Genomic DNA, 26,323 nt, shown 5'->3' with positions numbered 1-26,323 from the left:
TACCAATACTATGGATTCTAGTATTTACCCGTTGCTGTTGAGTTTCCAACATCACTGGAAGAAATTATCTTATTTTCACTTCCTTGTTTGTTTATATCGTCTTGTTGTCTTTGGTCTTCAGAAGTTGGTTCAGCGCTGTTTTCTTCTATTAAAAGTGTGTCCGGATTTGTAATGACTTCCACACTGATCTCTTGCGTGTGTTCAACATCTTGATCTTCATCAGCCTCCTCAGTCTCTATTTGAATGGCTTCTGATGACATTTTTTGCTCTTCAAGGTTCACAGTTTCACTCTCCTTTTCTGACATTGCAGTCACTCAATGCTCAAAATACGCAAAAACGCGATTGCTCTCTTTATTGTGAAAGCTATCTGACGGCGAAATCTTTATTATTGTTTTAAATAAAATAGTGGAGCTTATGTTTACGCTGGCTTCACTGTGTTTCGGCGCTGCTATGGTAACCACAGTGTCGCCAGTCGCTAGGGGTGTCCATTCACAAATGAGTCATTCGCTTGAGCCGATTCTTTTTTGGTGATTCAGTCTAACCGACTCGCAAAGCGTTTGTAATTGAATGCTAGCTGAACCACTTTGTTTAGGATTATAAGAGTAAGACGGGAAGTAATTTAACTCGAAGAAATTTAACTTTGACTGATGCCCTTGAAAAACTAAACTAAATATAGCCTAGTTCTGATGACAGAATGAATTTAAGCATTAAGTCAAACAGTTGAGTTACTCAAATAGTCATTCATTCATTTTCTTGTCGGCTTAGTCCTTTTATTTATCCGGGGTCGGAATGAACCGCCCTCATTTAAATGAATGACTGCTATTTTTTGTCAACATTTTGTGCAAGTTATCATCAATCATTTTCTTTTTAGCTTAGTCCCTTTATTCATCAGGGGTCGCCACAGCGGAATGAACCGCCAACTAGGGTTTTACGCAGCGGATGCCCTTCTAGCTGCAACCCATCACTGGAAAACACCCATACACCCTCATTCACACACATACACTACGGCCAATTTAGCTTACCCGATTCCCTTATAGTGCATGTCTTTGGACTGTGGGGGACACCGGAGCACCCGGAGGAAACACACGTGGCCATGCGAACACGGGGAAAACATGCAAACTCCACACAGAAATGCCAACTGACCCAGCTGACGCTTAAACCAGAGATCTACTTGCTGTGATGCGACAGTGCTATCCACTGCGCCACCACGCTGCCCCACTAATTAATTAAACCAGGCCTTTCAGTTTCATTGTCCAACCTCTGTAGATCTGCAATACCTTTTATTTTCAAATTAATTTACATAATATTTAATAATCAGTTATGACAGTTATGATAATCAGTTTTTTAGATGAAGCTCTTCCTTACTCATGCAAAAAATGTGTGGATATGCTTAGTAATTTTGTAAAATGAGTTTAAAAGTTGTCTAATGTCTAATGTTTCTCTACATTAACACTGATTCGTTTTCATTTCCACAACATCCTGTCATTTCAGTCCCCACACACAATTTTTAAAAGTTCTTATCAAACATTAAAAATGTATTCAAAATTTATAAGCTTGTACTCTTTAATATACAAATTCAATGTATTTATTTGTTAATAAGCTCTTTATCAATATAATATTAAATTATAGAGTCTGACAGCTGTACAATTCAGCATTTGTTCCTAAGGGACTAATTTATTTCATTGACAAATGTATAATTATTGTATACATTGTGGAAAGATTGGTTAAGCTAGATACAAAAATGATCTTAGACAATATGACTGGCATCATTTATTTTATTTTGAGATAAATCTTTATATTGAGATGCGGTGGAAATGGCATTGGTTCATTTCATGATGGAAAAAAAGTTGAACATTAACAATTCGTCACGGTCACACAAGGAAGGTTATCTTTTAAGGGTATTTATTTAAAACAATGCAGCTGATGCAGAGAGATGAAGCAGGTAAGTGGTTACACATAGTTCATGTAGTAAACGTCTTCATTCAAACACCAGTTAAGCCTAGTCACTTCCCTAGTTGTATTTGCATCCACAGCCGAGGAGAGACATCCCCGGAAGAAAACGAGATGAAGAGGGGGAGGAGAAGAAGAGGTGAACCAGCCAACTTTGATTTCAGCTGGTGAGTGAGTGAAGGAGGTGAGTATTTGAGGTGTGTGGTGATTGTGGGTGCAGGTGCAGATAATTAGTATTCAGGTGATTGTTGACAGGTGTGGTGAGAGAAAGATGGTGAGGGAGAACGATGATTGGAGCAGCAGAAATGAGCCAAGGGTGTGACACAATTTCTCTTATCTAAAGCTGCGGTCACACTAGAGTTTGAGCTTGCGAAATTCTGTTGTGTGGCTCTGCAAAAAGGGGTGGGAGTAAACAAGATGATCAGACATTTAAAAAGCGAGTGTTTGCTCCATATTTTAAATTCCTGTCCAGAGAGGTCATGTTTTGATCCTCGATTGGTCTCAAGCAGTCAAGTGATGCGATTTCACAGGTCAGCGTTCACCAAGCTTGAACTTTGCACCGCAGCAACCTGCGAAACTTGACGCATGACCCTGTGTTTCCGGACTGACGCATTCGCGGGCGAATGAATGAAAGTCTATGGGAGGAAAAGCCCAGTGTGACCGCAGCTTAAGTTTGTCCTCTTACAGAAATTGTTTAAACTTTTGAGGCGGTTACATTAATTTGGCTGTAGTTGAAGAATTGGCCATATTTCTGTTATAGTAAAATTTGGTGAATATGGCCTGCCGCCCAACCCCCCTTTTCATAAACATCAGGCTTCTCCATCCCCCTTTTTCATAAACATAGCCAGGGGGGGTTCAGGTGGTTCGAACGAACCACACCACATGGCCAAAAGGTCCAGAATTTGTTCTTTTAATTTATTTAACATTATATATTTATTATATAATTAATATAATATATTTATATTCAATATATTTTGTAATAAAGTGTCATTTTAAATAACTCTGGCCAGTAATTTGAATCCCATAAAGCCTCAAAGCCACAACAATGTGACGCGAGTCACGTGACATAACCAACTGAGTGGTACATTTGAATCTTTGATGCGACATCCATACTGTGTAACGCTGTGGGACAAAAAGAGCAAGAAGGCATAAAAGGCAGGCAGCGGCGTCAGTATCGCAAAATACTGAACATATGTTCAAAAAGACAATCAGGGTAGGGCAAAAGTTACTTCCTAACAGATGAAAATCTGCCCCATCCATGAGGTTCTTGGCTAACTAGTCGCATTAGCCCGGACGTCCTGTAAGTTATATTTATTGACTTGTCCAGTACATGACCTCCCTTTCCCTATTTTTTACATCATTTTTGTAAATAACTGTCCGACGAAGGCTTTAATGGCAAGCGGAGTCCTCAGTCGTCAGATGTCACTTCACAGCAAAAGGAGCTAATCCCGTCACGTCTGCGTTTTAGAGACTCTTTGCTCACTTTATTTAATTTATTTTGATAAATAATCGGATATAAACAAATTCGCTCAAACCACTTCAGCAGGTGATCTGGGACGCATTTCAGATGAAACTGGATAGGTATAATAATTTTTTGACAAAATTAATATAAAAAAATAAATGATGGCCTGGAGTAAATCTGACCTGCAGCTGAAACACCTGTAGGGGCGCTTTTACAGCCGAAATTCTATTAAAAACATATTTACTATAAGCATAAAACATGTTCTAACTTTTCAGGCCTGTAGCCAGGGGGGTTCGGGTGGTTCAGAAGACCAACCCCTCGCTGACAAAGGTCCAGAATTTGTCCCATACATGAGCTCATTTGTCCTATTTTGACTGCTATACCATCATAAATAGTGAAAATAATTAATTGAAAAAGGCTTTAAGACCAAACGGAATCCTCTGTCGGCTGTTGCTTCGGCAGGACTATAATCTGATCTAAGAGAAGTCTTCTTTCACTACCGTATTGTTTTTAAACAGAAAAAACATTTTACACACAACTTTATTCTAAATTTTAGACCTTATTTCTGAAATAAAAATGATCAATAAATAGGTGTAAAGCACCAGAAGCGGACCAAATTAAATTAATTTGAATATTTTGGCTATTGTTGATATCCAGGAATTTTCTATTGTACTTTTTTTTTTTTAACAAAAAGGCTAGAAAAAAAATATATAATTCATTATTGTATTATTATTATTAATATTATTATTATTATTATTATGTTTTAATTATTATTTTTAATTGAAATAGCCAAATTGTGACTGAGGACAGTCTGTTTTTGTCTAATAAATGATAGTAGGCTACAGTTTTTTTTTACTTTAAAACTTTAACAGATTGCTATTTTTTCCTAATGATATATGATGTAATAAATTTGTATTTTAAAAATTAATCTTGTTTACATTTTTTCATTGCAATTTTTAGGAAATATTTTAGTACATCAAAAAGTGTGGTTATGATGACACCTGACTAGCTAATCGAGCAAATAATAATGTCACTAAAATGTAGCATTTAAATCTCATAGTTAAATAGAAAATGAGGCGGATAACTGCAAAAAGGTCAATTTTTTTAGAAAAAAAAACCCCCACCCCTTTCACCAGGCTGGCTACGGGCCTGAAAAATAACATGGAACAAACACTAATGACGACACTCAACATAGTCTAATAAACCACAAATTTTCAACAGACATGAATAAAATGACTGAGGATAAATAATTAGTGAATCTTTTTTGAACTGTTTCATTACCCAGAGTTCAACTGAATAGTTTCACTGAAAGCAGTCGTGGCTTTCAAAGCTAAATATAGCTTGATCCTGCCTCCTGGCGTGCCTAGGAAAAAATGCCTCTGTAATAATAAAAAAGAGACAATGCTGCAGCATGCAAATTAGAACAGTATTAGGGTATCTAGGGGCATTCAGTGGAACAAGCAATAAAAAAGACATTTATTTCATGCAGTATCACATCCCTCAAAGAATCTTATCCAGGTACGTGTTGCCTAAAACTACAACAAAATCAGACTATATCTAATGGAATGACATTTATTGCATGGCATTTCACTGGCAATAAAAGGTTGTGGTGGATATAAAACAGCCTATGTCATTTGGCGGCAATAAACCTGACCTTGATGACGATGAGTCTAGTTACATTGGCCAGCCTTTAGCTGCATGATGAAAGGTGTGTGTTTGCAAATAAAACTAATTTTCCTTTCCAGTACGTATGGGTAAGTTATATGTTAGACAAGATGAATGAAGATGAGTTTACAGATTACCTCAGTCAATTGAGCATTGAAGAGTCTTGTTAAGAAGTATTTGCCCTGACAAAAATGGGCTTTGCGGGCCCTGATCTTTTGGAATATGTTGTACTTAAAAAATAGGTTGTATAACATTTATTTTGTCATCCAAGTATGTCCAAGTAAGTCCCATATACATTGCGCACATTCCACTTAATGCAACTTTTGTGTTGGGTATTTAAATAGTCAGCTGTTCAAGAGTACCTGTTTCTACCAGCAAGTGGGAATGGGACTGTTGTCACATGGCAAGTGTTAAAAAAAATTCCCGCCACAGCACTGTCGTCGTTCATTCATTATTTTAAGGATTTAAAGATGATGAGGTGATAATACAACTGTTTCATGAAACTGAATAGTTCTAACTACTGATGAAGCTTAATATTTGTTTTCACATTATTAAGTGTGTAGTTTTGGTGAAATAAAAGAACTGTAATAAATAAAATGTGCGTAATTGTAAATACATGCAAATTATTCAGACAAATGTAAATTGTACTAGCTTTTTAGATTTGAGAAAGCTAGTTTATCCCTTTCAACCCTAGCAACACCCCTCTCCTTATACTGTATTTATTCTGTTGTATCACTTTGAGATGCTACTTTTAAAGGCCAGGCCCATAGCCAGTGTGGTAAATTGGGTGGTTCTTTTTTTTCTCAAAAGTGGACCTTTTTGCTATTATACGCCTCATTTTCTATTTAATTATAAAATTTAAATACTGCATTTTAGTGACATTTTAAGCACTATTCTGAATTAGCTTGTCGGATGGTCATCATAACCACTTCCAATATAGGGTCACACTTTATTTTGATGATCTGTTTGTTGAGTTTAAGCTACATTGCATGTACATGCTAATTAACTCTATTTTGATTAATAGTAAACTGTTAGGTTGGGATTAGGGTTGTGATTAAGGTTAGAGTTAGTGTAAACTGACATGTACTTGCAAAGTTTCTTATGGTCAGTTTAATGTCTGTCTAAAAGGAGCAGTATCAGCAGATATTAAGCAGACACCCTACTAATACTCAAATGGACCATCAAAACATAGTGTTACCCGAAATAGTATTCAAATAATTTTTAATATGGGTCACTTTTGGTGCTTCACACCTTTTTATTGGTCATTTCTTTGTTTCAAGAATAAGGTCCAAGATTTACAAAAATGTTTCTTGTTAAATGTTTTCTCCATTTATAAACAATACAGTAGCGACAGATGACTTCATTTAGATCATGGACTATGGACATGTCAGCATGGACAATGTCAGTTGGACTAATGAAAAATATTTGTTAGCATTGGCTAAAACTGATTAGCTGCAGTCACACTAATGTGACAGCCAACACAGGATTCTGCTTGGTCTTAAAACCTTTTTGATGGGTTATTTTCACTTATTATGATGGCATAGCAGTGAAAATAAGACAAATGAGCTCATATATAAGACAACCACTCCCCCTGGCTACAGGCCTGAAGGCGGTACATTTTAAAATATACCAAGTTCACACTGGCTGAATCCTCTTGATGCCCTTTGCACCCTTGTGGATTTGTCTATAGCTATTGGGAATTTAGTTTTCTTGGAGGGCCAGCTTATTGCACCATTTGGCTCCAACTTGTCCCACTGTACTTGGAAGAGATGGTCTACATTTGGGGCATTGGAAGAAGCCACAGCTCTACTAATGAAAAAAAGAATATAACAGAAAATGGACAACAACAATAATGTTGCTAAAAAGTGTTTTTTGAAACAATATCCCAAAATAATGCATATTTTATGCCAAGCCACTATTTGTCGCTGTCACCTTGATTACTAAACAAGTATGCTGACATGTAGTCAGCAGCTCAGAACGGATGTATGTAGATTCGCCGTGAACTACGGTCAGCACAGGCTCATTGTGAAAATGTACCCCCCAATACATTTCTGTAGCGAGAGTGAATTATGTAGCCAGAACTACGTATGATTGCATTTCATCTTTAAAACGAATGCTATGGGGCAAAAGAGGCGCAGAGAGGACTTGACTGCAATGACGGCGTTCAAGTCTAGCAAAGAATGGTTCCAGAAAGCGTGTAAAAAAAAAAACAAAAGGCAAAAAGTTAAATAAACAAGTAAATAACAGGGTGAGAATGTGGTAAGATTTTTAAACGTGGTAAAAAAATCAGGTGGCCTTGAGAGCTTTTCTCTTACTAGTTTGCTTTTGAAAACACTGTCGCTTGGGTTTAGGAAAGGGAGTGATTGGGTCAGTCTGTGCTTTGAAAACACTATCGCTTTCTGGAAGCCAAACTTGGTCCAGGAATGTACCATAATTTACTGCGTTAAGTGGGTTGAGCAAAAGCTGATTGTGTGGGCCATAAAATTTTTGCTATGCGAACCAAAATTGAGTCACACCTAAGCCTGATACACTGGTGAAATAAACCTGCAGCCAAACCATGTATTCCACCATTGTTGTGTTATTGTTTGCACTTGACTTTAATCTACTTCTCCTTAAAATTAAAATATGTATGTGCATGACATCATTGCTTTCAAAGACTTTCATTTTCGCACCAACCAGTGGCATGACACACAAGAATATGGATGTGAATGTATTCACTGACGGTTTGAAAAATCCAGAAGAGCCTGTGTTAGTTTCAGCAGTTGTTTTCTGGAATTAGATACCTTGGAATGTCGTGACTGACTTATCAGAATCAAGTGTTCCAGACAACCTTGTAATAAAACAACATTATATTTGGGCATGCAAAGTTTCTGAATATTCTCTGATCATATTGAATATGTTGTGAAATATTTGATATTTCAATCCTCAATTAAATATGTGTACAAAACATCTTAATAATATTTATAGCTGCTGGAATTAAAACAAATAAATTCATCACCATCTCCCAAAATACATGAATGTAACTGGCTGGTTTAAATAGGCTTGATCTTTAATTTGTTCATGTTCCCTCATCACAAGGGAATACCGCAGTAATCCATGAGCTCAGGCAGTTTTCCTCAGCCATCAATGAAGTGGACAGTGAAGGACTTGTACTTCTCCACCGAGCTGCCATGCAACCCTCAGGGAAAGTACTGGAGGCAATTCTGTGTGAGTGCTGGACATGGATGAACACAATTCTGATGAAATGGAAATATGACAATTGCATAATTGACTGAAAACAAAGACTGTGATGGTATATAAATACATTTTACATCCACAGATTCCAGTCAGCCAGACCTAGAGGGAAGATGTAGGAATGAAGAGACTGCACTAACTTTAGCCATTCAAACAGGCCTGGAGGAGAACATCGGGATTCTTTTGGAACATGGAGTGCTATACCCATAACCCCAACAGTAAAATGTAGTCTCCTCTCCTGCTGGGTAAAACAAAACAAAGTAAATTTATTGCTGTCTAAACCTCATTCTGGAGAACAACTGTCCTATAGATTTTAGTTCCTACATCTAAACCAGGGCAACCAATTCTGCTCCAGGGGATCTACCTTGCAGCAGAGTTCAGCTCCAACCCTGCTCAAAACACAACTAAACCAACTCAGCAGGATTTGAAGAAGCACTTGGTAATTAAAGACAGGTGTGTTTAACCAAGGTTGCAGCAGGAAGGTAGATCTCCGGGAACAGGATTGTGCACCCCTAACCTAACCCAGGGCTGTATCCGAAATTGCCCCTACTGCATAGGCCTCAAACTTTATTCCTGGATGGTCGCAGCTCTGCTCAGTTTTGCTCCAATCCTAATCAAACACAGGTGATCCAACTAATCAAGGAGTTCAAGACTACTAGAAACTATTAAGCAGGTGTAAGTTGGAGGTGGTTGGAGCTAAACTATACAGAGCTGCGGCCCTCCAGGAATTGAGTATGAGACCATTGCTCTACTGTTATACACTAGTCCACTAATAAAGTCCACTTAAAGAAGGGAATGAAAACAAGTGAGTAATTTGAGCACTGAGGGCGCCAGAAAGGATGTCTTTTATTGTGTTTTGCTGGTTGATGAATTCCTCAGATTAAATTAAATTATTAGTCAAATCATTTGAAAGTTACTTAAACTATGTTTGAAATCTAAATTTACATCATTTATTTTGCTAGCGCACATTGTTATTCTTTAAGTGAACAATTAATTCATGAACCAGTTAATTCCAACCCAGGCTCATTCTGATTACGTACGTATATACATTTCTGGAGAGAGCAAAATACATCCCAAAAGCAACGTTTTTTTTTTTTTTTTGCAGTTTTTGTTTTCGCAAATCCACCAGAGGCTATCGTGTACACTTTTTCAAGTGCCATTAGCACAAACTGTTCTTGCATAAATCCACCAGGGGCTGCTGTTGACTGACTGACTGACCAACCAACCGATGCCTCCACCCACACCCTTCCCTAATCTCAGCTGCAGTGTTTTCAAAAGCAATCCAGAAAAAGAAAAGCCCTTGCATCAGCCTGACTTTTACCACATTTTCACCCTGTTATTTACTTTGTTATTTTACGTTTTGGCTTTTGTTTTGTCTTAACTGCTTTCTGTAACGTTCTTTAATAGAATCCAACCCCATTGACACAGTCAACTCTACTCTGTGTCTCAAGTCCACCAGCGGGAAAGCCGTCCATACGAAGGTAAGTGGTCAGCTGGTAAGCGAGAAAAGAACCGTCATCATAACGCCCCATAGCGTTCATTTTAAAGACAAAATGCAGCAATCAGTAACTCTGGCTACATGATTCATAATCTCTAGAAATGTATAGGGCTATGTTTTTAGAATGAGCCTATGCCGGTTAATCCACTGAAAAATTGTTTGTTACTCAATCAAAGTCTGACCATTTGCTTCCACTTTTCACACACATTTAAATACTTAGCAGGCTGTCTGTAAGTTTAATAGTATTTTTAAGTCTATATTATTTTGATTTCTTTATACAGACGTTAATTTAACAACTACAAACTAGAAAATTGGTGGTAGGGTTGCACAGTGGGTATCACTGTCGCCTCACAGCAAGAAGGTCACTGGTTCAAGCTTTGGCTGGGTTAGTAGGCATTTCTGTGTGGAGTTTGCATTTTCTTCCCATGTTCGTGTGGATTTCCTCCGGATTCCTTCAAAGTCTAATGACATGCGCTATAGGTGAAATGAGAAAGCTAAAGAGTGGGAATGAGAGTGTATGGGTGTTTCTCAGTGATGGGTTGCAGTTGGAAGGGCATGCACTGCCTAAAACATATGCTGGATAAGCTGGGGGTTCATTCTGCCGTGGCTACCCCTGATTAATAAAGGGACTAAGCTGAAAAGAAAATCGATAAAAACTAGAAAATTCATTAATCGTATAAAATCTCTATTCTATAGACATTCAGTGTACATTTGTTGTACACTCATTATTGCATTACATGGTGTTGAATTGATTGAGAGCACTTTCGAACATTTCAGACAACACTGCAAATGGCTGCTTCCTCAAAATGTTCATTAGGTGCAATAAGGTATAGGGGGTGATTTTGTGGAAAGTGTGATTTTGCTAAGTAGGATGTGATCCTGGGTTCACATCTATGTTGATCCTGGAACATTATTCCAATATAATTGCAATGTAACTCATACTTAGTCCCTACACCTAAACCATCCCTAACCTTTATTCTCAACTGATATTGTATAACAATGATGTAGAAGCACTTAAACATAACTGTAAGCCTAAACAGTAAACATAAACTGTGAACTTAGGGTAGAATGGGGTAATGTGAGACAGCGGGTAATGTGAGAAACCCTTTGTATCTAGGCATTGGATTTTATATACCACTCTATAACAATTTTGTTTTCAAGCCCCTTCCATTTCCACTCTACCATGAAGGGCAGGAATTCATTATGCTGTGGAAAGCATGTTTTTTTCCACAATTGTTTTTTTTTTTTTTTTTTGCATGTATAAGTCATTTTTCTTGCTGTCAACTTAATCAGCTGTTGTGCCAAAGCAAAAATATTCAAGTAGAAAAACGTTTATCATACATGTTGATGAACTATCTATGAACAATTTTTCTAAAATGTGGCAGTGGGGTAAAGTAAGACATAGGGCGCAAGTTAAATTTAGTCTACCAGATTGTAGGACTTGTAAATGAGGCTTACATGTCAGCAGTGACACCACGCAACATCACTTTTGGATTTAGGATTACTGGAATTTTTGCATATAACCGAGAATTTTTGTCCTTGATGAAGCATTAGCACCATCCATGGTGTCAGACTGGCCAAATCCTGAGCTTCAGCCTGCCACTACAGAAGATTTGGATGATCTACCCCCTGCAGATGATCCACCTATAGATAATTCACTCACTGATGCTAATTCATTCATTGGTCTACATGAATGTGCCATGTTTCCAGCAAACCTGGATACGTGTCTCCTCATGAAACGCTACCACTTCTCAAATGTCCCCCCAGTACACAATCCAAATGAAAGCGTGTGAAGACAGCGATCCTAACTGATACACCTGAGAAGCAGACAATTGAAAAGGCTTATAAAGAAAGACTTGCAGGGAAAAAAACAACAAAATAGCAAATAAAAGGAAAAATCGAAAAAGAAATCATAGTTAGCAGAAAAGTGATGTCCTTGTCTCAGCTGATGATGTGTCTGACGAAGAGTGACCTGAGGATGAAAGTAGTGATCCAAGAAACACAGATCTGTCTGTGGGAGACTATGCCATAGTTAACTTTGCAACAAAAAAAAAAAAAAACACAAGCATTCATTAAATTAGCGTGGTTAAGAAAGTTGAGGATGAAAAAATACGCACGTCATGATTTTTCCAAGTACGATGTGATGCTGGATTAACATCTATGTTGATCCTGGAACATAATTTTTGTTGGAAAATGTAATTCATACCCTTTCCCTACCCCTAAACCCAACCATACCTGTAAATTATTCCCAAAATCAGAGGGGAATAATTGTTGGATAACAATCATGTAGAAGTGCATAACCCTAACCATAAGCCTAAACATAAACGGTAAATGTATCCCCTAATTCTGATTGGCTAGTTAGAATGTTGTTCCAGGATCAACATAGATGGTAATCCAGGAACATGAGGGTGAAATTAGGTTGGCGACGAGGTACGTGCACAGTCTCTAAGAAGACTGCAGGGAAACACAAAAGAGTGGATTTCTTTTGAGTAGGCTATCTCCTAAATTTGATTGAAATTTAGGTCCAGGATCAACAGGAACATATCCTACATGGTGAAATCAAACTAACCATAATTTTGCAAACAGTCTAGGTGTTCAGAATCACTAGAAATATCTAGGCAAGTTGAATTGGTTGGACACTGGCTCACCAGAAACAGGATTGGTCACTCCTGTGTTAGTCATTTTTTTTCTTCGATTTTCCATAATAACTATAATAGTTCTGTTTATTTTATCCAAGCGGTAAGAGTCCAGTCTTATCAAATGGTGCACACTCTCATTGCACATAAAGCATTAGCGGATCAGATTTGTTCAAAGGGGTGGACTGCACTACATGAAGCTGCTCAGTTGGGCTGTGTTGACATCCTAAGGCTGCTGCTAAGACGTGGTAGACAAGTGTCATTTAGAGACTGTTAGGGTGTCATCCAGTTGGGTGTAGCAGCAGCGTGCGCAAATCTAGAAGTCCTCCAAGTGCTTATTAAAAAATGGTGAGAAACATCGATAGTGTAGATGAGACCAAAATTTAACAAAAACATTTATTTGAATCCGTTTTAATTTATCCGTCTTGATCAGGAGCTGATGTGAATGGACAGTCATATAAGGGTGAAAGTTTGTTGATGGATGCAGCAGGTTCTGGAAACTCAGACCGTGTGAACCTTCTGCTTGAAAATGGAGCCTCTCCAAACCTAGCGAGTTTAACTGGACATCTTCCTATACATCATGCAGCCTTCGAAGGTCACTACCTGTAAGTGTTCTATAATTGTAGATAGTTAAACACATTGATAATTTATATACTTTTTACTTTAATGTAAACACAATTTCAGTCTCCCACTGGTCAAATTTATCTCCTAACAATGTACTGTATAACAGTGTACATCCAATTTTTTTTTAATATACATTTTTCTTATGAAATGACAGTTAGAGCATAATGTAAGTTCCACCAAGTGATGGAAAGAGTCCTGAAAAATCATACCGAAGTAAAAGTACTATTACTTGCCTAAAAATGCAGTGCGAGTAGAGTAAAAGTATCTGTTGTAAATATTACAAAAAAGTATGAGTAAAAAGTAGCCCCTTCAGAAGTACTCAAGAGTAGTGAGTATTATGCTGTAAAAAGCTGACGCGTTTACCTTTAATTTGTGGATGTGTGTAAAAACATTCTGTAGTGCATTTAGTTATTGCCCAGCAGGCACACAGCATCAAAAGCTTTAATATTAGGTTAGATTTAGGTTGTGATGTTAGGTGGCCAAAATTCTATTTTAATTCAAATCAAAATTTGATCCAGCGTCTAAGGGCAACTTTATTTTTACGTCCAATAACAATGTCAAATGACAGTGATGTTTGGTTGGTAAATCTAACCTACTATTAACTTCTTAAGACATTGTGTGCCTGCCGGGCAATAACTAAATACACTACAGAATGTTACGTTTACACACATCCACAAATTAAATGTAAACACATCAGCTGTTAACAGTGAAATACTCACTACTCATGAGTAAATTTAAAAGGGGCTACTTTTTACTCATATTTTGAGTAATATTTACAACAGATAGTTTTACTCCACTTGCACTACATTTTTAAGCCCGTAATGGTACTTTTACTTAGGTATGATTTTTCAGTACTTTTTCCACCACTGGACAACAGTGATTTGTTTTGTCACCAATTGAAAAAAGAAAAAAATTAATAAAAATACTAATATTAATGAACTTAGCAGTTTTTCTTTTGTATTTTTTATTCAAGCCAAACTAAAATAAATAACATATTCTCCATAAAATAAAATAAAACAGAAAATGCTGTGTTAGGAAAATTTTCTTGCTCTGTTGAACATTACTTTTGAAATATTTGAAAAGTAATAAATATTTTACAAGAGAACCAATAATTCTGAATATGGTAATGTTTTTTTTTTTTTTTTTTTGAAATATGGCACAGAAAACCCTAATAACGCTCATGGTAAGTGATCAAAACAGCCTCACAATGCACTTACCTGTGTCATAGCAATTTTATTTACAGTGTGTTACAAATACTGATATCAGTCACAAGCCGGACAGCTGTCAGAAAGTCTGGCCAGAGTCCCGTACACTCTGCTGCAAATGGAGGTCATATGCAGTGCCTGCAGCTCCTGATTGACAGTGGTTTTGACGTGAACAGCCTACTTGACCAAACCATCTCTGACAACTACAGTACATGCGTAGGAGTGTGCTTTACTTTGCCGTCTCTAATGGAGATTTGACTTGCACTGAGATGCTGTTGGATGCTGTGGCCAAACCTGATCTGGATCCCCTGCACTACCTCCTAGTGGCAGTCAGAGCCGGGAGGTATGAGTTTTCCTCCCAGTGTTCACTGACACAGTATTTCCCACATCTCTACAGTACTGCCTAAAGGATGAAGAGATGATGCGATTACTTCTTAATAACGGATTTGATGTAGACAAATGTTTTTATTGTCACCATGACTTCCATTCAATCATGGGGTTTCCTTGGAAGAACATACATGCACAAAGAGCATGTTGTGTCATCTGTGATGGATAAGACAAAATACCTGTGAGTTTTGAGTCTGATCATAATCCAAATATATTACAGTAACAACAAATTGGGGAAAAGTTCTGTTCCAAAACCTACACCTACACAGATTTTAGGACAACATCATGAGGAAATACCAGAATGCATCAAAAACTGGCAGTTATGATGAATTCTAGAGGACTATTTTTTTTTTATTATACTAATTAGCAATATATATTTATGCAATACCGCAACTGCAATCTGATAGAAACAATACACTCCCGGCCACTTTATTAGATACACCTTAGGTACCGTTTTGGACCCCCTTTTGCCTTCATTGCTGCCTTAACCAGTTAAGCTCTGCTGTTATTTTGGGATTTCCGATGAATTTTGCCTACCCAAATTTAAAAGCTTCCCAAATCCACATGCAGAGGTGTAAATGCAAATATTTGGTATCATTTTAAAGAAAACCCTTTGAATTTTCATAAAACACTATTGAAAGTGTTTAAAATAACTGTATATGTTATCTGAGTTATAATAAACACCAAACAAAAAAGGCGCTTTTTGTATTTTTTTTTTTAATAAACTCAAATTTGAAAGTTTACCTTTTAGGCTCTGTGTGGTCTAGCTTGCTGTAATTAAATTTGGTGGTTCCTGCAGATGTCTGTAATCATAGGAAAAAAGATAAATGTCTCTACTATAATCTATGCAAAAGTTATAGTATTCCAACTGATGAGAGGTGCTGTACAAGCCAGAGGGAGCGATCATTGTTTTCATATTTCACTATTCATTTGTTTAATCAAACATAATTCACAGTGTTTGGACCACGACAGACATATAAAAGGATTACTTATGCACATCACCTCAAAAACAGAGGAGAAATGGCCCTGAATTGCACAGCATAAGGCAAAGAAAGGACAGCTGTCTGTGCCATCTGGGGCTGCTTATCGATCATAAATGTATTGTTTGCACTTCTGCGCCATGGAAACACAGCGATTCGTCCGGCAACTGTTTGATATGTGAATATAATTCAGTAAAAAGAATACTAGAACCGTGTGAACACTGGCAAGAGCTTTCATTTGAGCTATAACATGTGTCATATGAAAAATATGAAAATTAACCAATGTAAAATACCCAGCTCGGGTGTCCAAAATACTGTGTGTTTAAGTGTAAATAACTTTTGTACAGTCAAATAATAACCAAAGTGATGCATATGTGCATAAAATATAGATTGTAAACTTTCAAAGAAACCACTTAAGGGGGTCTGGTACAATGCTAGCCCTTTAAATCTTAAAGCGAAAGTCAATGACGTCACGGACCCATTCAACAAGGTACTGAATATTCATCAGAGTTTTTGGTCCATATTGACATGTAGAATCCCGCAATTGCTGCAGATTTGATGGCTGCACATCACTGATGCTTATCTCCCATTCCATCATATCCCAAATGTGCTCTATTGGATTGAGCTCTGGTGACTGTGGAGGCCATTTGAGTACAGTGAACTCATTGTCATGTTCAAGATACCAGTCTGAGATGATTCATGCTTTATGACATGGTGTGTTTTCCTGCTGGAAGTAGCCACCAGAAGATGGTTACATAAAGGTCATAAAGGGAAGGACATGGTCAGCAACAATACTCAGGTAGTCTGTGGAATTGACACAATGCTCATTTGGTACTAATGGACCCAAAGTGTGTCAAGAAAATATCCCCCACACCATTACACCACCAGCAGCAGCCTGAACCGTTGATACAAGGCAGGATGGATCCATGCTTTCATGTTGTTGATGTCAAATTCTGACCCTACCATCCAAATGTCGCAGTAGGAATAAAGACTCATAGAGACTCATCACCTGGTGTGGTCTTCTGCTGCTGTAGCCCATCCGCCTTAAGGATGGATGTATTGAGCGTTCAGAGATGCTCCTCTGCAGATCTTGGTTGTAACAAGTGGTTTTTGAATAACTCTTTCCTTTTTATGAGCTCATATCAGTCTGGCAATTTTCCTCTGACCTCTGGCATCAACAGGGCATTTGTGCCCACAGAACTGCCACTCACTGTATATTTTCTCTTTTTCAGACCATTCTCTGTAAACCCTAAAGATGGTTGAGCATGAAAATCCCAGTAGATCAGAAGTTTCTGAAATACTCAGACCAGCCTGTCTGGTACAAACAACCATGCCACGTTCAAAGTAACTTAAATCACCTTTCTTCTTCATCGTCTTGGCCATGTCTACATGCCTAAATGCATTGAGTTGCTGCCATGTGATTGGCTGATTAGAAATTTGCGTTAATGAGCAATTGGACAGGTGTACCTAATAAAGTGGCTGGTGAGTGTTTCTTGTGTACAAAACAATATTTTGCACAAATAAAGGAGAAAACATTACAACTGACAGCAAAGTGTGACTTGGTTTGGCTTCCAATTAAAATTTGTCCAAAACAAGGTTAGATCTAACCATTTTTTATTTATTAATTTTTTTTTTAAATATTGATGGGCACAGATCTAGAACATGCAGTGTTGGTGGCCCTCCAGGAACATGGTTGAGAAATATTGACTGTCTTAAATTGCATACTTCCATACTAGTTAACATAACAGCATGCAAGCCTAGTATGTTTAAAGTTATAGTATTTAAAAAAAAAAAAGTATTTGAGAAGTACCCAGATTACCTACTACATCCGGCGAGATTCTGAATTCGATGGAAGCTACTGTGCTCACAAGGAAACTTAACTATTTTTATGTTTTGTTAGTTTAGTTTTTAATTTGAAAATGTTCGAATTTCAAAAGGAGGTATGGCACAAAACCCCACTCCTAAACCCAACCGTCATTGGTGGATGAGCAAATCATAGTACAAATTCTTATAAATTAGCCATTAAGTCAAAAAGTTATGAATTGCAGTGAGACAGCATTGATTTTTTTAGCAATATTTTACAAAAAAGCTTCAGTTTGATATTCAACACAGGCTCATTTTGAAAACGTAACCCTTTATACATTTCTGGAGATCGCAAATTATGTAGCCAGAAGAACGCATGGCTTCAAAATGAATGTAAAAAGGTTTTAAAAACTTTTTAAAACTGCAATATGACGTGGTTCCTTTTCACGCTAAAAAGCTGACCACTTACCTCCATATGGACGGCTTTCCTGCTGTTAGGTTATCCCGTTAGTTCGCCAGACTTAAAATGCAGAGAAAAGTTGACCACAACGACAAGGTTTAAGTCAGGTGAAGGTTTAGAAAGCAGGTAGGACAAAAACTAAATCCAAAAAATAAAATAAACATGTAAATAACAGGGTGAGAATGTGGTAAAATCTGAAAACAATGTAAAAACCATGGGAGGACTTTCATCTAACTGGATTGCTTTTTTAAACTGTAGGTTGGGTTTAGAGGAGTGGGTCGGCGGGTCAATCGTTTTTTTTTTTAAACACTATTGGTTGGGTTTAGGGAAGGTGGAGGGTGGGTGAGTCGATCATTCAGTCAGTCATTCAGTCGGTCAAACAGCCAGTCAACAGCGGCCTCTGGTGGCTTTACGCAAGAACAGCATGTGCGAACTGAAGGTGTTCAAAAGGTGTACACAGCAGCCTCTGGTGGATTCACGAAAATAAAAACTGCAAAAAAATGTCAATAGATTCTGACTGCAGATTTGCACTTGCACCTACAGGCTTGCACTTTCGGACTTGCATGCTTAGGCAACCACATTTCCTCTGCAAGTGACGTCATTTACAATCGCTAGCTGTGGCTTCTTGCATGAAAGTCCTTCGGTTATTTAAATTAAGGGTGTTCCTGATGTGTTACGAACCCCAGTTTTTTAGGCTCGTCTAGGGAAGGGGTTAGCAACATAAAAGGAAACCAGAAATACAATTTTCTATTTATTTAGAGACCAGAATATAAGCATCCGATCAAATTAAGGTGCCAACAAAAAATTAAATCCTCAATTAAACAACACCAGCATGGCTCCTCAGCGGCTGCACAAAACGCGCACAGAAGTCTCAGACCTTCATCAGGACAAGGTACGGAGAGATTCAACAAGTACGGGTCATACTCTCAAAAGACAGACAAGATCGGGAGGATCAGTCAGACGCGCTGGAAACAAAAGCCATCACGACACGCACTCAGCTTCTGCTTATAAAGGCGACAAGCCGAATTAGCGGCATGTGCAAGGCGGAGCCAGCCTCAAAAAAAAGAAAACAGCAATTAATAAAACAAAAACTCTACCACAACACAATCATGAAGATAATAATAATAATAATAATAATAATAATAATATAGAAGGCTAAATAAAGAATAAACCGTAACAGAGGCGAAAAAATCTCTGAGGTAACGGATGTTACACATCATCTGTGCCACTTTCTTTCCATTAAGCGAGTCAAGATGTTCCCTTATTGAGTTGATCTTGACATTATGCTAGGAGGACCTATAAAACTGGGCTGGGATCATGTAGAGACTGTTAAAGCTGCGCTGCAACTGTGATTTCATATAGTGTCATGGTGTACAACTTAAGTACTTAGAATTATTTGACAACGTCGTCACTGTCAAGGCAAATGAACTGGAAACTTACTTTTGGTTTATTTGTGTTGATTTCAAGTGATGTGACAGGTGCAGGAGTCAATTGTAAATGACGTCACTTGCATAGGAAGTGTGAGTGCCTGAGCATGCAAGGCCTAGAGTGCAAGCCTGATGATGCAAGTGCAACAACCTTCTCAAAAAAGTAGCTGCTGGGATGTATTAGGTGCTCTCTAGAAATGTATATAGCAGTGCATTTTCAGAATGAGCCTGGCTTGCAGATAATAGATTAGGAATAATGAAGTCCAAGTAGTGTATTATAAGACTATTTTATTTTAGTCTTATTATTTTATTAGTTATTTTATAAGACTAAGACTATGAATATTATGGCTTTTAAACTTTTTTCCTATTACAGCTCAGTTCTGTGACTTCATGAGTTTGTGGTGCCTAGTTGAACTGTCTGGACAAGTGGTTCTGATTCTACTGGACTATGTCAGCCACGTCCCTGTCTGCTCACGTCTCAGATGTATTCTGGAGAAAAAAAAGGAGTGGGCAGAGATATGTGCCATCTTGAGTGAGTTCAATGGGTTCGCAATCAATCATTTATTTGTTTAGCCAGTCTTTCTTAACATATGGGAATGTCATTCTGTGTCAAATGAAGGAACTTCTTTAAACTGCAGCTCGCAGTGACAAAATGACCCAATGCATGCAAGAAGATAGTACCTGTAATATCACTTTTCTAGCAACAGATCGATTGCTCCACAGTCTCCAGGAACGCAGACTAATAGCTTTTGAATTTGTTCCAGACAACCCACGATCCCTGAAGCACCTCTGTCGTCTGGAAATCAGAAAGCACATGACCGTTAAAAGACTCTGTAATACCATTATAATGGATTCCTTTCCACCTATGATTAGAAATTACCTGCTGTACAAGAAGTATTATCTGACTTGATCTGCCTTCAAGGTGTCCTGTTTTTTATTTTTTTTTTATTTAAAATTTATTTTAAACTAAACAACCATACACTTTTCACACACAATTGTTCAATCACAAATACATTCAATCTTAATCAATAAAACATCTACACATCTTTGAATAAAAAAAGATTTTCTCCCCCCAAAAATCAATCGATTACCATTTCTTTTATCCTTATTTTGTGTTGGGACCACATAAAGGTATTAACGTCGACATTAACTACATTAACTTATATGTTTTTAAAAATGTAAGTGAATTAAATGTAAAATATATAGTTGTCCCCAAAGAAACCTCAAAAATTGTGCTGATTTAGTCATTTTTGAAGTGCTTACACCATTTGTACATTTCTTTAACACAAACACAAACTTTACACCCTACTCCAGTCACTACGGTTACATTTTATTTGAAGGTGACATAATTACAGTGCAAATTCATTTAACTACTGAGTAAAATTAATTAATTGCATGTACTTAATATATGGCTGGCGTTAGAATGTTAGTTTAGTTAAATGTAAAATTAAAGTGTTGCTATCACCAACTGAATATTCATAATACATTCATGTAGTTGCAATTTCAAAATCACCTCTCTCTGTCTCTCAAATATATCTGCATACAACCTTTTACTATCTAGAGACTGTTTTACAATCTGTTCCAGATTATTCCATAATGTCATTCGAAATGTAGAAATAAACATACACATAAAATTGTTCTTATTTTCAACATCTTAAAATCTCTGATCAATTCACATCCATCCCTTCTGAATTAATAATAAAAAATGTTTTGAAGTAAATTATTCCTAACTTTAAACAAAACTTGTGTCATTTTAAATGTAAAGTTTATGTGAAATTAACTTTTACATAGCTTATTTTGTTTAAGGTTACCAAAACAAAGTATTGGATCAACAATAGATTATTCGGTACCTCTTACCGCTAGATTGCTATTAGTGAAAGATCCGCAAAAAGAAAGCTCAGCCCCTACTCAATATTTCATTTTAGTACATAAACCTGAGGGCTTCCATAGCAACTGCTAGTTTGTTATGAGGAAATGATGTGCAAAATGAAAGCCCCGCCCCCTACTTAAAGGTGCAGAAGGTGATCTGCCAAAATGCTAACCGGTTAGCATATTACCTTTGGGTGGTGGGAAGGGACTGTGATTCAAGTCACGCCTCCTGAAATCACGAACGTGTGCACCACAACACAACAGCAAACAATCCACTAGCTCATGTCATTCGCCAGTTACAAATGTAGTTAGTGTTTGGCTGGTTATGTCCAGGAATTTCAATTATTATAAGCCACACTTACATGCTATTTCAGAGCAAATATTAGTGTGGTAAACTGTGTAGGGAGCACGTCATTGTTCAAAAATGAACCAATGCGAATATAAAACTTCACCTCAGTAAAGCAGGTTACGCAGAATAACACTATTTGCTGATGTTTTGTTGTTAAACTAAATATAAATCTACATTACTAATGCTGTCAAAGTTCCCTTATGAAACTGAAAATAGTCACATCAATCTTTCACCTGGAGATATTAGTGGCTGAACAACACTTCTGTGTATATAACCCATTCATAGCACACTCTACATCAGCTTTAGGGGACTAATTTAGTTTTAACATTACATGTCTACAAGAATTGCTTTAGCCATGGTGTCATTTTTCCTCCAGCGTGCAAAAGTAACTCCAATTTTGATTCAGGATTGATTCAGAAGTTTCAATTCAGCATTTGATTTTACCGTGACTGTGACTGTCTCTTGTGCACATGTTGTAAATGCATGTACATTTGCTGACAGACAGTTTTGGGCTAATGGAATTATGGGAGATGTCGGCCCGACAATATTTACTATTATTTATATTATATTTATATAATATTTATTATTTAATTGGATGATCATTTTTAGTCTTACCCAGAGTATAAAAATAGATATAAACACATGTAGATCATTTACTTTAATTGTGGAAGCACATCAACATACTGAAATACATATTTTTTTATTATTATTACTATATATATATATATATTTTTAAGAATGTTGTTGCAGCCCCAAAAGCAATTTGGTTTCCAACATCTTCAAAAATAACTTGAAAAAAATCATCCAGGTTTGACACAAAATTTTTGGTTGCACTACTGCACCTTTATTTAAATTTTAAGATTAACATGGAAATAGGAGATTTTGGAATTAACAATTTTATGCTTAGCCAAACGTAATAAACTATAAGAAAAATAATTGATTCATGAAACCAAAGACTGTTAAACACACCTGGTTGGTTAGAAATCTGAGCTATCAACTCATTTAAAATGACACAATCTTTAGAAATAAACCACAGATTTAAGTTTTTAAACGTTACATTCTTGCATGAAAAACATGATCAACTATTGATAAAAAAAATAGTATCACTTTTGCAATGGTTTGTTCAGAACTCGCGTGACATTGAATCGGATTGTACAGTTTGCTGGGGAATTATTTTATCACATGTTCACAAGCTCACACTCATCAACATACTCTTTGTGTTTGCAAGGAAATTATTACTAACTTTAAACATAACTTGGGTCATTTTAAATGTAAAGTAAAATGTTGCTAGCTCAAGAGGACCAAAACAAAGTGTTGTTTTTTCAGTGGATTAACAATTTATTTGAACCCTTTTACCGTTAGATTGCCATTAGTGAAATATGCGCAAAAAGAAAGCTCCAGCCCCCATTCGATATGTCATTTCAGTAAGTACATTAACCCTAAGGGCTTCCAAAGAAACTAGTTTGTTATGAGGGAATGATGTGCAAAATGAAAGCCCCACCCCCTACTTAATACTACGTTTCAGCTGGAAGCACATCAACATACTGAAATAAAAGTCTTAGCAACACCCGGTTCATGCAGACTTTAAACTAATAAGTAAACTTAAGTATCTTCAGCTTTAAAAATTAAGAATTTGTGAATATTTTTTAATTAAAAAATGTTTTTTCATTGAATGTTTAGTTATATAAAGACTAACTGAATAAACGATACCAAATTCCTTCCTTCCTGTATTGGTACTTTATTATTTCCCAACACAAATAGCCTTTTATGATGTTAATTATTTTCACGCACCATGGTGTATCCTGTGTATTGCCAAGTGATTAAATGATTTGATAACCGTCTGTGGTATTTATATTCACTTTGTCAGTGCTATTGTACTGTCATCAAGCCTGTTGCGCTGTCATTTATGCTTCCTTCTAGAAGCTTTTGAGTCAGAACAAAGCTTTATTTTTAATCTCCGTCCGTCTGTTATCCTGCGTCCATTTTATAATCAGTTTAATAAATCATGCAAAGGCTCTTTTACATAAACATCTTTGTACAGTTAATTTGTAAACTGATTTATATTTCTACTCACATTCATAGTTATTCTTTCATTAAGCAGCTTTTTTATTCATTTATACATTCCTTTTGACCGTGCACACCAAAAACACATTGCCCAAGAGCTGTAAAAGATTAAGCTTTTTTTTCCCTAAGGTTCCTTCTTTGAGATTTTCCAAGATTCCTTCTCGAGTTATTCATTGACCTCATGGATGTTACATTGCAGTAACTTTGGGATTTCCTCAGCTGTACAGTCATACCTGCACTGCACACAGTATATAAGCTACTGTACTCTAAGCTATGCCTTAAGACTGTATACAAAAGTTTAATTTTTAATTTTTTTGGTGTATTAACATAAAAAAAATTATTTAAAATAAATGAAAATTATTTATTCATTAAAATATTGTTGTTATTTATTAAAATACATTTTAAAAAAGGATGTTTTATGGAAACTTTAACCGTTTGGCTGCAGTAAAAAACAAACTTAAAGAGCCATATTATTAGCCCCCTTATAATAGCAAAGACAAAATAATTTAGTTAATAGAAATTAGTTATTAAAACTCATATTTAAAAAAAATCTGTTCTCAGTCATGTCATGCTCTAAAGAATAAATAAGAGTTAATAATCTGTATGAACTGTATGTATATACATTTCAGTTCAAAATTAAGTTACAGACAATTTACACATTTAAAAAAACACACTATAATAATTCATTAAAAAAAAAAAAAAAAATAGGTCATTTGTCTTTTGACTTGAAGGCCAGAGCAGGTGAAGGCCAAATTTAGACGCATGTCTGTTGCTGTTTTGGGCATGGGAAGTGGGACACTCAAGTTCAGATTGGGTGCAGCTAAAGTACTGGCACAGCAGTACGAGACGCGTGATTTCCCTGGAACTGTGTTTCACAAGGTGAGATTACAGCCTTTGTTTACTGTTCAGCGAAGCGTGAATGATTCATTCGAAGTGGCAGATGAAGTGTCGCTTGTGCATGCCCTAGTTCAGCCTTTCTTTGAAACTAACATAAAGTTAGTTTCTTGTGGTGTATAAATGTTGAATCAGCTGTTAGAACTGTAAAAAAATATTCATGTTTCTGTGAAAACAACTACCTCGAAAAAGAATTGAATTCGCTGTAAGTGCAGCAGAAGTGTCTTTCTGGAAACTGACCGTCCACTTCAACCTTTCATACAGTGAGTGTCATATTAAAATGTTCTGAGAATTTTGGGTATTGGTTGTAATATAACACTTGACATAAAAAACACATAACCTGAACAAAGTGATCATTACATGCTTCTATAAAAGATTTTATTCACCTCCAGAGAAATGGACTTAGATGAGGAAGATGAGCTTCTTGATGCTGCAATACAACTGAGCATTGAGGAATCCTGCAAAGAAATCGCCTCCTTCGGAAGGTGCAATGTTCATATACAAAGTTGCCTTTTGGAATAATGTCTTAGAAAACATTATGATATTACCATCTACTTTTGTCCTGCAAACAAATCCAGTGTGGAACACCAAAAAGTCTTGGATGCAATATTCCGAGGTGATACTTCCTTTCAGATTTTATGCTTGCTTTAACTGAATTAATTTCTACGTAAACATGGAATCAAAACACTTTTTTTTTTCATATAGGCTTATTTTACAAGTCACCTAGAGTTAGAATAGTTGAGTTTTACAATTTTTAAATCCAATCAGATGATCTCCAGGTCTGCCGTAATCACTTTTAGCTTAGCTTAGCTTAGCTTAGCATAGATCATTGAATCAGATTAGCATGTTTCCCATCCTATTATTGTGTCATATGGCACAGCGTCAGAATGTCTGGGTATCTAAATGAGTCTATTTTCAAAAAAAAAAAAAAAAAAGTGGTGTTACTTTTTAGTAGAGATAAATAGCTATGTTGCTAAGACGTTCTTATTATTAAAAAATGAAGAAGAAAAGTGCAAAATGCTCTCATCTGGCCCCACAGGTGACCTCTTTGCTCTGCAAGAACTGTCAGATTATCCTGCTGCATTCACTGAGATGGATACCAAGGGGTGGTACCCAATCCATAGAGCTGCTATCCAGCAGTCAGTGCAGGTGCTGGAGATGGTACTTTATGGTGAGCTAAAGCACACATTCTAATGCTAAAGCATACAAGAAGCGATATGTTTTTAAACAACAAATGAGAAATTAATTTTGCTCTGTGTTTAGCCTATGTGGTGTTTGCATGTTCCACCCATCTGTGAGGGATTCATCTGGGTGCTCTGTTTCCACACACAGACCAAAAAACATGCAGTATAGTCGAATTGGATAAAGTAAATTGGCCCTGGTGTGTGTGTGTTTCCCAGAACCCTGGCGTGTGTGTTTCAGTGGTTGCATGAGCAAGTGCACACTGATTATTTGGTTGTGGCAGGGAGGGCATGCATTACTAATGCATGTGCCAGAATAATTGGTGATTCATTTCGCCGTGGCGACCACTAATAAAAAAGAAAATGAGAATTATACCAGTGTTGGGAATGCTTTTCTGAAATAGCAAGTTACTACACATACTTTAACTACACTGCTTTGTTTAACATTGATTTTTTGCCTTGTTTCTAGCCCACATATCTAAATATTCTTAAATCAAAAAGGGTTTTCTAGACGAGCAAAAATATGGTCTTGTTTTAAGAATTATTGTCAAAATTAAGTTTTCCTTAAAACAACTAAAATAATTCATCGGGTAAGTGAAATAATCTTATGTCAAAACAAAAAAAATATTATTTAG

General features: G+C 36.6%; 2 protein-coding genes and 1 pseudogene across 20 annotated transcripts in view; 2 read left to right on the top strand and 1 right to left on the bottom strand.

The window, feature by feature from the left end:
• iqub (IQ motif and ubiquitin domain containing) overlaps positions 1 to 455 on the bottom strand; it is a 32,658-nt gene extending 32,203 nt beyond the window's left edge. For all 4 annotated transcript variants that reach the window (XR_015526582.1, XR_015526583.1, XM_087312440.1 and 1 more), the window contains exon 1: positions 29 to 455. Coding sequence is in view for 2 of the 4 variants with exons in the window: in XM_087312440.1 (XP_087168566.1) it covers positions 29 to 305 (277 nt within the window). In the remaining 2 variants the exon portion in view is untranslated. The remainder of the gene's footprint in view (positions 1 to 28) is intronic.
• Positions 456 to 8,136: 7,681 nt separating this feature from the next.
• On the top strand, positions 8,137 to 24,657 carry LOC100538200 (dynein axonemal heavy chain 12 pseudogene; annotated as a pseudogene). The gene is made up of 9 exons (XR_015526910.1): positions 8,137 to 8,284; positions 8,397 to 8,556; positions 12,547 to 12,789; positions 12,876 to 13,050; positions 14,313 to 14,842; positions 19,710 to 19,863; positions 20,096 to 20,253; positions 24,355 to 24,492; positions 24,643 to 24,657. The product of XR_015526910.1 is annotated as a dynein axonemal heavy chain 12 pseudogene, transcript variant X1 (transcript).
• The window catches only part of asb15a (ankyrin repeat and SOCS box containing 15a), an 18,019-nt gene continuing 16,131 nt past the window's right edge, over positions 24,436 to 26,323 (top strand). For 4 of the 15 annotated variants that reach the window (XR_015526586.1, XR_015526585.1, XM_087312457.1 and 1 more), the window contains exons 1-5: positions 24,436 to 24,492; positions 24,700 to 24,770; positions 24,900 to 24,992; positions 25,086 to 25,123; positions 25,547 to 25,678. Coding sequence is in view for 13 of the 15 variants with exons in the window: in XM_087312457.1 (XP_087168583.1) it covers positions 24,904 to 24,992; positions 25,086 to 25,123; positions 25,547 to 25,678 (259 nt within the window). In the remaining 2 variants the exon portion in view is untranslated. Of the gene's footprint in view, positions 24,771 to 24,899; positions 24,993 to 25,085; positions 25,124 to 25,546; positions 25,679 to 26,323 lie in introns of all 15 variants that reach the window. The other 11 variants (XM_087312449.1, XM_087312456.1, XM_087312446.1 and 8 more) reach the window with 7 other exon arrangements.

Source organism: Danio rerio, chromosome 25 (assembly GCF_052040795.2).
Source record: "Danio rerio strain M-AB ecotype USA chromosome 25, GRCz13ab, whole genome shotgun sequence".
Classification (NCBI taxonomy): domain Eukaryota; kingdom Metazoa; phylum Chordata; class Actinopteri; order Cypriniformes; family Danionidae; genus Danio; species Danio rerio.
This window is presented reverse-complemented; position numbering and strand designations above follow the sequence as displayed.